Source organism: Pantherophis guttatus, chromosome 4 (genome assembly GCF_059756535.1).
Source record: "Pantherophis guttatus breed Tessera chromosome 4, ASM5975653v1, whole genome shotgun sequence".
Lineage (NCBI taxonomy): Eukaryota > Metazoa > Chordata > Lepidosauria > Squamata > Colubridae > Pantherophis > Pantherophis guttatus.
In genome coordinates, this window is record NC_142066.1 from 50,503,527 (window position 1) to 50,517,446 (window position 13,920).

The 13,920-nt window shown below is 40.2% G+C and overlaps 1 protein-coding gene across 2 annotated transcripts in view; it reads left to right on the forward strand.

The window, feature by feature from the left end:
• Positions 1–3,927, forward strand: part of LOC117664626 (keratin, type I cytoskeletal 17-like) — a 48,920-nt gene extending 44,993 nt beyond the window's left edge. Inside the window, exons 9-10 of one of the 2 annotated variants that reach the window (XM_034415738.3) lie at positions 255–277; positions 2,442–3,927. In XM_034415738.3, the coding sequence (XP_034271629.2) occupies positions 255–277; positions 2,442–2,539 (121 nt within the window). In that variant the 3' untranslated portion in view covers positions 2,540–3,927. The remainder of the gene's footprint in view (positions 1–254; positions 278–2,441) is intronic. The other variant, XM_034415739.3, reaches the window with a different exon arrangement.
• Positions 3,928–13,920: the final 9,993 nt, after the last annotated feature.

Sequence of the window (13,920 nt, forward strand, 5' to 3'; positions counted from 1 at the left end):
GATTTGAACCGCTGAACTGCTGACCTTTCTGATCAACAGGCTCAGTGTCTTAGCCACTGAGCTACCTAGTCAGGGTTGGAACCTTTCACTTGTATTGAAACTCCCAAAATACTAAGCCGGCATGAGCTATTTCTTTGGAAAATAGAAGGGGATTCAGGTAGGAACTGAATATTACACATGAACTCTTTATTAGGCAATTTGAAAACCAGAATCTTGCTTACAGACTAGTGTTCTTTTGTTTTGTTTTTTTTTAGGTCTGAACCACCATCTTCTCCAGGTATGCTAAATAATTTGATATTCAGGCTGCTCTTTAGAGAATCTACATTCATACATGCAAAATGAAAATCAGTTCAGAATTGTGCAGCAATTTTAGACAGAGATTCTTATGCAGGCCTATAACAAAAAAAAACTGTTAACAAGAAAACTTCATTTAATCACTGAATCTTTTCCAGAGTTGAATGAGACTTGCAATGGTTTGGATATCCCAGTTTACCTCTCCTTAACCAGTGGCAGGAAACCTATGGTCTTCCAAAGTTTTACTCAAGTTCCCATCAAACCCAGTTACCATGGTCAATGGTTAAAGTTCTACTTTCAGTTTCCACATCTGTATTTCTCAGACTTTATCACAGCATTCCTTGACTTGGTGTCAATGATAAAACTTTTCTGTCATTATCATATTGTCTTTGACCATCATAGAACCATTATAATTTGGGAATTACAATTGCCAAAAAGTAGGGTCATTTGTGTTTTTCTTAGATCCTCATAAAGATAGCAGATAACAATTTGTAGGATTTTTTTTTTTTTAAATTAGGAGAACTGGGTGCAAAAGACATGGGTATATAATTAAAGAATTTTGATGACAAAATTTATTGGAGTGCTACAACCACTGTCTACAATTTTTTTACTTGAACTCTGTCAATTATTAACCCTGCACTAAAATTCCTTTTTCCCTAATTTAGATGAGAAAATATTATTATTATTTACTTTATTCATTAAACATGAAATGAATAAAGTAAATAATAATAATAATATCTTCTCATCTAAACAACAACAACAACAATAACTGTGGAAAAAGAAATCGTGTGTTGTCCCGATTGTAATTGGAGCCCTTGGAGCAATACCCAAAGGGCTACCCCGCTATTTAGAAACTCTAAATTTACCGGACTTGAACATTTTGACTTTACAAAAAACCACTTTACTTGGAACAACTTACATCCTCCAATGATATCTTAACGGTTCCTAGGTCCTTGGTTAGGACTCGAGCTGCTGAGCTATTAACCAGCCTCAAAGGCTGTGAATCTCACTAAAGATTAACCAATAATAATAATAATAGATAGAAGATGATGCTTATTAAAAAATATTTTTTTAAAAATTTTTTAAATAAAAAATAGTCAGAAATCATTGCAAATTCCCTTAGGGATATATCAAAAGATTTGTATCTACTTCTGATACAGATTATATGTTGAGGAAGCAGTTCATTCAATGAAACAGTAAGGGATTCTTTGCAATTTGAACTAGAGAAAATTTCTTCTAAAGACAATCTGAACATGAATAAGTCACAATGGATTGGATTCTCAAAAGAACTTCAGTAGATGTCTATAATAGATATCTGTATACTGTATGTAACTTTAGTCTAATGTCCAGAAAATCGATAGCTGGAAAATCGATAGCTGGAAAATCACCTCTTACCTGTATAATGTAGTTTTTGCATCCTGCTATCATAAATGTGGATAGACAGCTATATGGAAATAATTGGGACTCAGTAGCATGTACAGATATACAGATTCTTTGGGAAAGAAGCTGGCGTCTCATTTCAACTGGGTTGAGAATACAGAATTACTAATGGGGAAATTCAATAGAATAATTATGGTGGCTCTAGATCAGGGGGTCAAACTCGCGTCATCATGGCATTGTCACATGATGTATCTCAACTCCCCCCCTTTGCTAAACTGGGAGTAGGCTGGCCAGCGCATAATGCATCCGGTCCGTGGGCTGTGAGTTTGACAGCCCTGCTCTAGATGGTGAATAGTTGAAATAGATTTGGTTCAAGTAAAGGTTAAGCCTCTCTGGTAGAATAAAGATACGATATACTATGTTTAACTTAAACAAGATTGAAACGGTATAAAGCAGACCCTGTACGAAGTGTGATTCTTAATACGTATCATTCATTTTAAAATTCCAGTGGTTCTAGTTTGAAGACATAAAAGGTATAAAAGGTATAAAAACACTACCTCTCTGAGGGGGATGGGTAGTTCAAAAATGTGAAATATAAATAAATAAAACAATTATTTAGCTGAAATGTCAGTTGATGGCTCTGGTTTGTATTTGTATAAATAATAGCAATCCTATTGTGATTTATCTGTTCCCTAACACCTTAGATACTCCATGCTGTCTCTCTCCCTCTCCATCCCTGATACAGTGCCTTGTCTCATTCCTTGCAGAACCTTCGGTAAGCCGACGGGTGAAGACTGTAATTGAAGAACTGGTGGATGGCATGGTGGTGTCATCCCGTGTGGAGGAGGTGGAGCACCAGCTTTGAAAGATGCTGCCTTCCCTAAAGCAGTGTTGGTAGCACAAGGATGATGGTGATGATGAGGAAGAGGGGAAAGGAATAGAAGCTCTGAATGAGTTTTTTTTTGGTTGAGCCTTTCATTTTTTGCGTAGGTATCTGTTGATTGTGACTTTTGGAATTATTTGAAGTCTTTAATTCTAATTTCCACACCCTCCCTTGGATTCTGTTGCATAACGTGCTAATCATGTCTTGGATCACACTTAAAAACCACAATGCACCATAAAGTGGCTTCCTTGGTTTTGTATTAGTACAAGTAGTCCTCAACATTTAACCATTCATTTAGTGACCATTTGAAGTGACAATGGCACTGAAAAAAAGTGACTAACGATTGTTTTTCACACTTATGACCCTTGCAGCATCACCATGCTCACTTGATCAGAAGTCAGACCCTTGGAAACTGACTTTTGGTTAAGATGTTTGCAGAGTCCTGGGGTCATGTGATAATCTTTTGTGACCTTCTGAGATCAGGGGGAAGTCAGATTCACTTAACAACTATGTTACTAATTTATCACTTGCAGTGATTCACTTAACAACTGTGGCAAAAAATTCACTGAACAAATGTGTTGCTTAGCAACAGAAATTTTGGACTCAATTGTGGTCATAAGTGGAGGACTACCTGCATAATCTGAATTATGAAACATTGGAATATCTATTTTTGGAGAATCAATGGATCCAGGTATTAAGAAATATAAAATATGATTTAAAAATGAAATGAAATAATCAGAAAATATTATTTCCTGTTTATTAGACACACTAAAAATGGTTAAAAAGGGATGGATATTAAATTTTTACGTTGGTGTTATAAGAAATTTTTAAATCAATGATTTGGTCTTATCTTCTTATATCTTTGATTTGCGTTCAAATTACTATATATGTTATTATAATTATGGGAAAAGATATTATAGTCAAGAACCTCATTATATTCTGAACCATATTTCTAAAACAGGTTTTATTATTTCATGAAAAGCTTTGGTTTACCAAGTCTGAGCTATGGCAGTGGATAATTTTACATGTTTGGAAAGTATTTTACTCTCCTGATGTTAAGAAGTGGCTCCAGAATATGAACTTGGTTTTGAAAAATCTCTGCATTCTAAAAATGAGAAGATGACACAGGAATTGCTGCATTGTCTAGATTTAATAAGTTTAAGGATTAATTTTATATTATTATTTACGGCAATTAGATGGATCTTTTTTCAGTTATTTGTCATTCCCCCCCCTCTATTTTGTCATATTTAGTTAATTTTAGTCACTACAGCATGGTTTAGGTTTTCTTTCTTCATTAACTTTTTTCTTCTATTGGTGATGTACAGTATGATTATTGTTTATCTCTCTCTTTAAAAGTAAATTGTTTAAAACAATGGTCTTCAAAAACCTATTGTTTTGTCTGGAAAAAAAAAGCTGCTAATATTTTTTTAAAACTGGGAAAAATGTTCCAAATGAGGGTTTGCTGATTTTCTGTTGCTTCTGCCAACAAGGAGTTTTGCATGGTTCTGCTTTCTGCTGTTTTTCACCTCCTATACCTGTGATGGCAAACCTATGGCATGCGTACCCGAAGTGGCACACAGAGCCATGTTGCCTGGCATGCGTGGTGTTGCCCATTCCTCTTCTGGGTTTCTGGGGCACATGCACGCACGATGAACAGCTGGCCTTTTTTGCATGTGGCAGTGCTGGAAACTAGAAGAGCTGATCTTCCATTTTCCTGCGTGAACATGCGGGCTGGCCAGCTAATCGTTGCATGCGCATGCATGCTAGAAACCCCGGAAGAGTAGCTGGCTGAAACTGGAAGTTCAGTAGCTGAAACTGGAAGTTCATTTTCGGGCGTGAGCATGTGCCCTGGGCAGCTTCTCTTCCGGGTTGCGGCCCAGATGTGCATGCACAAAGTGCGCTCGCTCGCTCGCTCCCTTTTCGGCACCACAAGGTTCACCATCACTGTCCTATACCTTCAAAGCACAAAATTATGAAAACAATTTTATGGTTGTGCAATGAATACTTCCAGGAGGGCATTGAACGTTGAATGTGTTTTACTGTCAAATTAGGTGTGAGGTAGAGTCAGATGTAGTTCTTTTTCAACCTGAGCAAATCAACTGATATAAACTTCCCTACATCTCACCACAAGATGGCGGTAGAGGCTGTATAATCAGAACACCATTGGTACTTAAATGCTGACACTTTAAATATCAGAACAAAATTAACCCTTGCACCTTTACAGTCTTCTATTAATTTATTTGTAACTTTAAATCTAAGCAATTATTCTTGAAGACCGTAATCATATGCAAGGGTATTCAGGGATTTTTATTTCTTCTAAAAAATGTGAAATAGAATCTGATCTCAGAAGGGAAAATTAGAAATGGTTCACATCAATTGCCAATGTGAGAACAAGAAGCAGAACTACCGTAGCCATTTTAGTGCAATTTCATATAGCCTGTTCCTACTGAAAAATATGTATTGTCTGGCTGGAAATTGTTTCATGCATCATCACCAGGTGGCAGTGCAGCCTATATGTTAGGGGAAATGAGCTAAACTACATTTTGCAGTGTTCTCCAGTTAGGGGAGCAACAGGGTTAAGAATATATTTAACAAACTACTGTCACAACACATGAAAGTGAATTAATTCAGGGCCAGATTAGACCAAAGTCTGCTCTGATTCAGAAACAATAATTACCCCGTTTCTTCAACCACTATCATTATTATTATTATTACTTTCTATTATTTATTTTCAATTCAATCTGGGAGCCTGTGCAGTAAAAAAAAATTAAATGAAGTGAGGTGTCTCCATAATTTTGTATCTCCTTACTGGGGATAATGAGAAAGAGGTTTTACACATTTAAGATTCCTGTTTCTAGGCCGCTGTGGGGCTCTCTAACTATTGCAGAATTAGGATTTTTTATGAACCTGCCTGGCAATTTCTCAGAAATGTTTTTCATATGCTCAAAAGGCATGTGGTTTTCTATTTTATTCTCAGTGCTTGAGAATTTCTTTGGAATTATCCTTGGTGGTGTTTTTAAGTTTATTTTATTGCTGGAGAAGGCAACAGGAATCTTGCAGTTGTGATGGTTATAGTTGCACATCTTTCCATTAATGTTGGAGTCTCTTTGTCTATCCATGTTTGTAATTTGAAAAGCTAAATTGTAGACATTCCTTCATAGTATTTTTCCTTGTGAGTCAAAGGGACAATGAGAAGGCAGAGAGGCTGCATACTATGGAGAGATTATTACAATTAAGCAGACGTTTGAACAGACAGCTTGCCCATCTTGTAATTAAATAAGAACATCGTTATCCCATTCCATTCATAAAAATTCTACGAAATTTTTCATTTTTTGAAAAACTAATTCATATTTTTCACATTGATGCTAGTAGAAAATATTTATTCATTACGTTGTTATCTTGCCGCTATAACTTGTTATAACTATAACAAGTTCTATAACTGTTTCCCACAACAACATCCTGTGAAATGGGTTGCACTGAGAGTGACTAGCCCAAAATCAGTCAGCCAGCTTTCTGGTCTAAGATAGGACTAGAATTCACAGGCACCTGGTTTCTAGGCCAGCGCCTTAATCACTACATCAGCTCACTGTGTGTGTTCAGCTCAACTGCTTATCATGGCATAAAAAAGCACAGAACTCACTCTGGAACAATACATACGTGTCCAGGAGGACCATACTCTTCTAAGCAATTGTCCTTCATGAGTACATTATTTATTTATTTATTGTTTAAATTTATATACCGCCCTACTCCCGAAGGACTCAGGGCGGTGAATAGCCAAAAGATAAAACACACATAATACAAAATTTAAAAACAATATAAAAGCCCATTAAATAGTTTGGCCCAAACAATTTAAAACACCCCTATTATTTTAAAACAAATTTAAAATTAACAATTAAAAGGGAGGTTAGGCCAGGCCAGCCTGTTGAAATAAAAAGGTCTTGAGGGCACGGCGGAAAGTGCATAAGTCTGGGATCCTCCGTATCTCCGGGGGAGCTTGTTCCAGATGGCAGGTGCCCCCACAGAGAAGGCTCTCCCCCTGGGGGCCGCCAGTCGACACTGTTTGGCTGATGGCACCCTGAGGAGCCCCTCTCTATGGGAGCGTACTGGCCGGTGAGAGGCTACTGCTGGCAGAAGGCGGTCTCGTAAGTATCCCGGTCCTAAGCCATGCAACGCTCTAAAGGTGGTAACCAAGACCTTGAAGCGCACCCGGAAGACCACCGGGAGCCAGTGCAGCTCACACAGGAGAGGTGTTACATGGGAACGCCATGTCGCTCCCATAACCACCCGCGCGGCCGCATTCTGGACCATTTGGAGCCTCTGGGTGCTCCTCAAGGGGAGCCCCATGTAGAGAGCATTACAGTAGTCCAGGCGGGAGGTGACAAGGGCATGAGTGACCGTGTGTAAGGATTCCCGATCCAGAAAGGGACGCAACTGGTGAATCAGGAGGACCTGATAGAAAGTCCTCCTGGCCACAGCCGTCAAATGCTCTTCTAAAGACAGCCATGAATCCAGGAGGACACCCAAGTTGCGAGCCCTCTCCATGGGGGCCAGCGACTCGCCCCCAATAGTCAGTGATGGCACCAACTGACTATATCGGGATGCCGGAAACCACTCAGTCATGGGTGGGTTGAGCCTGAGTCTGTTTCTCCCCATCCAGATCCGCACAGCCTCCAGGCACCGGGACATCATTTCCAGGGCATCATTGGGGTGGTCCGGGGTGGAGATGTACAGCTGAGTATCATCAGCGTACTGATGGTACTTCACCCCGAAACCATGGATGATCTCACCCAGTGGCTTCACATAAATGTTGAACAGAAGGAGCAAGAGGACCGACCCCTGTGGTACCCCACATACAAAGCACCTCGGGGTCAACCTCTGCCCTCCTGCCAACACAGACTGTGACCGGTCAGAGAGAAAGGAAGAGAACCACCACAACACAGTGCCCCCCGCCCCTAACTCTTCCAACCGGTGCAGCATGATACCATGGTCGATGGTATCAAAAGCCGCTGAGAGGTCTAATAGGACCAGGACAGAGGAACAACCCCTGTCCCGAGCCCTCCAGAGATCATCAACCAACGCCACCAATGCTGTTTTCGTGCTGTACCCAGGCCTGAAGCCCAACTGAAACGGATCTAGATAAACCAGGTACATCTTCCAGAATATCTTGACAGAATGACCACCAGTTCCAAATATCTACTGTTTTGGCTCTAAGAAATTAGGAAGAAGAAGTTAAAAAGTGCAAAGATAATACAAGGCAAACTGAGAATGTTCATCTTATATGAAAGCCATAACTTTGGTGACACTTTGGTGACAACCCTCTTATGACTTCCAATCCATCAAGGATTTGAGGATGAAGTAAACAAATTTCTTGATGATAAACAAACCATATTTTTCAGACTATAAGGCGCTCTGAAGTATAAGATGCACCTAGCTTTTGGGAAGGAAAACAAGAAAAAAAATCTGCCTCTGCCTCCCAGCAATTTGCCTCCTTGCAGCAAACAGAAACAGGGTGGTCAGCTTCCGCACAGCCTGATTTAGCATGAGCAACTGATTGGCAGTTGGATCACCTCCTGGAATACCTCCTATCAGTTGTTCCAGACTGTGGGGATCATCGCCACCCATCGCCGCTGTCACCGCTCATCCCAGCCGCCTATCCTTGACACCTGGAATGGGCTGAAAATGGGCCACGCAGAGACCGAAAATGGGGTGCACAGAGGCTGAAAATGGGATGCGTGGAGGCTAAAAATGGGGTGTGTAGAGGCGGTGATAGGTGCAGCGGCAATGGGTGATGGCGCCGATGGCTGGCGGTGATCCCTGCAGCCTGGAACCGCTGATAGGAGGTATTCTGGGAAACAGATCCAACCACCAATCAGCTGCTTGTGCTAAATCAGGCTGTGCTGAAGCTGACCAGGCTGTTTGCTGCAAGGAGGCAAATTGCTGGGAGGCAGAGGCCAAAGTGTGGGGACTGGTGGGTGCGCGGGGCTTCAGCAACATTCGCTGTCTAAGATGCACAGACATTTCCACCCACTTTTTTGGAGAGGGAAAGTGCATCTTATACTCTGAAAAATATGGTACCTTCATAAACATATGGAGGGCCAGTTTAACATAATGGTTTAAGGCATGAAGTGAGAAACGAGGAGACTGTGAGTCCCATCATAGGCACCAACCCAGCTGAGTAATCTCGAGCCAGTCACTCTCTCTCAGGCCTAGGAAGCCGGCAATGGCAAACCACTTCTGAAAATATTGCAAAGAAAATTATCCAGGCAGTCCCCAGGTGTCAAACATTGACTTGAATTTATACAATTAAAATCAGACAGGAAAAAATATGAAAAGATTATTTGTTTCATCCCATATCATTTAAAACTGATGCCCAACATCTGGAAAATCACCCTCTTTCTGCATCGGTGAAATCAAATAAGCACAACTATTCCCAGCAATTGAGACACCTGGGAATGTAGCCTGTTTGAAAAAAAAAACAAAAAACCTCCAAGTCAGCACTCAAACCATATTTCTGAATATGTGGGACTTCAGACTCAACCTTGAAAAATGCCACATGCTCTCTGCTGGGACAGATGAATGTACTAGTTTGCATTTCTTCCATAAAGGGGGAAAAACATTAATGAAATTCTGAACCAAGACAATATGCAGTTCTGTGTCCCACTACCTCAGACAAGGGATTGCTATTTTCCGTAGTAACTGCAGTTTCTGTACACAGAGCACATCTCGCTGAGTTATGATTTCTACTTCGGTCCTGTACTGTAGTTCACTTTATAATTTTAATCCACTGAAGTGGGAGGAAAAAAAGTCTCTCTATTTTTCTCAACTTTTTTGAGACTTCCATAAAAAGATGCTGTTGGAAGCAGAGGGCCTTATGCTGGTTTTGTGATATTTGCAAATACAGGTTGTCCTTGACTTACAATTAGTTCCCTTAACGATCTCATTTGCTTGATGACTGCTGCAAAAGAGGTTGTAAAATTGGTTTATGTCTTGGTTTATGACATATGACTATAATGGGCAGGTTCTTTTATGGTTGTATGTTGAGGACTACCTGTCGTTACTTTTGCTATAACCCCTGAAGTTATTGTGGATGGAGCTGCAGAAAATCTTTAACCCTAAAATATGTTCGTGTGTGGAGGGATGGAGGAGGTCCCATTAAAAAACAGTGATATTTTCTACACAGGTCTTCATTGGCCAAGAATGAAAGGGCAGTTCGCATGACTGCCCTTGCTAAATACATAAGGAAAGCATAACGCCTGTATATCAGATCAACCACAGTGAAGGCTTTTCATTTCCAGTGAGAGGTATAATTGACAGTTTGTGCTTCTGAGACAAAACTTTGGCATCAGAAACCCAACCCAGAAAAAAAGGGAATTGCTGAGAGCATTTCCAAAGACAGGCTTGTCCCTGCTTGCCAGGATTTCCTTTTGCAATTGCACATGAAGAGGGAACCTGCGTAATGGGTGTGGGACTCAAGCTGCAACTCCTAAGCAGAAAGGAACAACCATGCAAATTCATATTTGCATTGACAGTTTGCTTTATTGTCAGCATATTGCAGAATTCATTTCCAAATACATATTAAATACATGTTAAGGTTGCAGATCTATATATTGAGATAAAGTGTTTTATAACACACTGGGTACAGTACTGTTTCACACTGGATGTTTGCATGTTTGAATATTCTTGTTGGGAGTATGCATAGTTGAATGTTTCCCCATAAAATTATGCATGCTCACTGAAACTTAGCATATCAACAAGAAGGCAGGGCAAGTATTTCCATCCTAGTTTTGTTCTAGTGTGGAATCTATTTAGAGGACAATGCAGAACTTGCATATCATTTATTTTCCCCAAACTTTGATATATTACTGTTTATTGATAGTTTCAAGATGGCTTGAAAACATTTAATTTCAAACAAACCAACAATAAATATATGCCAGACCAATGTACATACAGCTGAATAAAAAGGTTATGCAAACAGTGCAATTTAGTACTGTAATGTATTTAAATTGACATTTCCTTAGTTTTTGCTGTGGTCATTGTCTTCTACTTTATTTTCCTGATTATAATTGTTGGTCCTCCATATTATCCACTGAAACCAGATAAAAAAAGACTCAGAAAAAATTGACAACATTCACAGAAATCTAATTTATCTCAAGTAGATTCTTGTGATATTCAACCCATCTATCTGTCTTCCACCTAACAACTTACCCACCTCACTGGTTGGTAATGAGATTCCCAGTGTGGCAGAATGCAAAGTGAATGGCAGTCTGAATGCAATCTGTATGAATGTACACTGACCTGAAGCCCTTTACTGTATTGTTTTTTTAGCTCCCATAAACTGAATATGCTATTTGGGTGATGATTCTACACATTTGGAGGAGACCAAGTTGGGAGAAGCTAAAATGTAATTTGGCTTTGCACAACCTTCTAAAAGGATTCCTCAACGTTCTGTCTTAGGCCTAGTACTCTTCAACACCTTAATAAATGATTTAGATGAGGGGTAGAAGGGGAACTCATCAAATTTGAAGACTACATTAGTAGTCATTAATTTTGAAGACTAGGGCGAATAACCAACATTTTAGAGATAGGCTCAAGATCCATAAGGATCTTGAGAGACTTCAACACTGGGGCCTTTTGAACAAAAGATAATTTAGTCATGAAAAAAGTAAAGTCTTATAGTTAGGCAATAAAAATCAAGCACACATATGTAGAATATATGGTACCTACTCAACAGTAGTGATTATGAGAAGGATCTAGGTGTCCCAGTGGACAACCAGTGAACCCAGTACTATGCTGCAGTTGCCAGAATAGCCAATGCAGTCCTAGGCTGCATGAACAGAGGGATTGTATCAAGATCAAGTGAAGTGATGGTACCACTTAATACTGCACTAGTGAGGCCACACATGGAATACTGTGCCTTGCTATGGTCACCACCATACAAAAAAGATGCTGAGACTCTAGAAAAAATGAAGAGAAGAGCAACAAAGATGATAAAGGGTCTGGAGGCTAAACCAATTAGTGATTGTGGGAATTAGGTATCTCTAGTCTAACAAAGAGGAGGACTAGGGATGATATGACAGCGATATTCCAATACTTGAGAGGAAGTCAACCTATTCTCCAAAGCACCTGAGGGCAGAACAAGAAGTAATTGGTGGAAGATTGTTAAAGAGAAATCCAACCTAGAATTAAGGAGAAATTTCCTGATAGTGAGAACAAATAATCAGTGGAATGGCTTGCCTCTAGAAGTTGTGGGTGCTCTTTCACTGGAGGTTTTCCAGAGGAAATTGAACATTCATTTGTCTGGAATGGTAAGGGTTTCTGACTCAAGCAGATGATTGGACTAGAAGACCTCCAAGATCTCTTCCAACTCTGTTATTCTAAGTTTTGGCAACAGCATATGTGCATGCACTTTTCTTGGCATTAGTTCAAAAATACTTTGTCATGGCCTTCTCCTGGGAAGTTTTTGGGATTCTAATGTAGCCCAAAGCCCTGGCATTTTTTGGTATATCCCATCCAAGTACTAACCACAAATAACCCTGCTAATGTCCTGAGTCCAGACAAAATCAGCCATATTTTAGTCTCCCACTAACATGTAACATTCTAGATGAAGCTAAAATGCAGTTGGTAATTTGTGGGTCATTGACTTGTAGGAACCCAACCAATGTTCAGCATGTGGTATGAATCAAGCAGTCAAATAGTGCAAATTCATTTGCACATACAGTTAGTGAGTAGAGCAATTGGCCTCCATGAACCTGGATTTGTTTAGGATGTTGTTCAATCTAGGCCAATGAAGGAACATGAAAATGGTGAGCAATGTATTATTTTATTCTTGTGTACTTCATATCCCTTGGTATTTTGATCTACTGAGCAGCAATACTGTTAGGGTAGCCAACTTTAGGGCAGAAACCCATGGCTATCCTAGCAGAATGAACAGTGGATTCTGCTATCCACCTTTTTTTTAAAAAAAACCAGGAAGATGCCTTTCAGAAGATTCTTTGGAGAGCTTTACCACAACTTACACTACAATACAAAGACGTCTCCTGTAAACAAGTTTAATATGACCCAAAGTCTATACTGCTATATAATTAATGAATAATGCTATTAATATTGCTAAATATATGGATATGTTGTTCTAATGACTGAACAAAGCTATCCTCAAAGTAACCAAACTTTAAATGATAGAAAACATAGTCCTCTGATTCTCCTTTAGTGAATTCTGCCATCTGCCTGACCCTCATTATAACTCTACAGCTCTATGGAGCTGTTTTCCAAAATTCAAGTGCTGTGTACAGGAAATGCAGGAGAGAAACAGGTAATGGAGCCTCCTTGACAAGTTTCCAGTGAATTAAACCCTTTGAAAGGGCCCTTAAGAAAAGGGTGGGGTGTGGCAATGTTCCTCTAGGCGTTGGGCAGGGTTGCTGTTTGCACACAACTCACCCAAAGTGTATGTTTGAAAATCTGCTGCTGTTTAGCCCCGAGGGTGCCTAAGCACTGTGGGTGGGAGCAGAATCCGTTTCTCGCTCTCCCTGTTTTCCACCCTCTTTGCCAAGCCCTGCAGGAACCGGTGAGGGTTGGAGCCAAAGCTGCAGACTGAGACACACCCTGAATTCTGCTTTGTCAGTGAAATATCTCACTGGAGACAAAGAACAAAGAGACAAAGCCTTTGGAGGAACAGGCTCCTTCTTGTTTATAAGGTCAAGAGGTAGCCCCACTACTTTTACCTCCCCTGGGCCCCTTGTCTACAATGGTCATAAGTTGTAAAAAGGAAGGAGGCCAAGGAAAAAACATTGGCTTTCCTTTAGACCTGGGCCAGTTCTACCATTAGGTATAAAGAGATAGTTGGTGGAAGACAGAGGCAATGTTTTAAAAGAGAGTTTGGTGTGTGCCACATTATTTGCCCCGTCTCCCCTAAATTATCTTGCTTTGGTGAAGCATTTGGATAATGCTACTATGTCACCAACTATCAGCCCATCAAGTTGATGGGAGAAGGAGTCAGGGGTGATATTCACTTACCTTCGCTACCTGTTCACAAATGTGAGCATGCTTGCGCAGAGCATCAAAAACAGGATGTGATGACGTCTGGGTGGGTAGGCAGAGCCTCCAGCCACCGCCACTACCGGTTTGCTCGAACCGGATAGAACCGGCTGAATACCACCATTGGTAGGAATCCAATGTCATATAGGTCAATACTACTTTTAGTGTAAAGCTATTGTAAGAGAATCTTGCAGGTCTGAATATGTTTCTCCCCTTCCCCCCACTTTACCTTGATGAAAACTAGGGAGGGTCTTGTCTGAGCTCTTTACTTGGGTTACATTTCTGTCCCAGACTCAGGTTTTTTTGTGTCTGACCATTGTCTAGACTCTGGT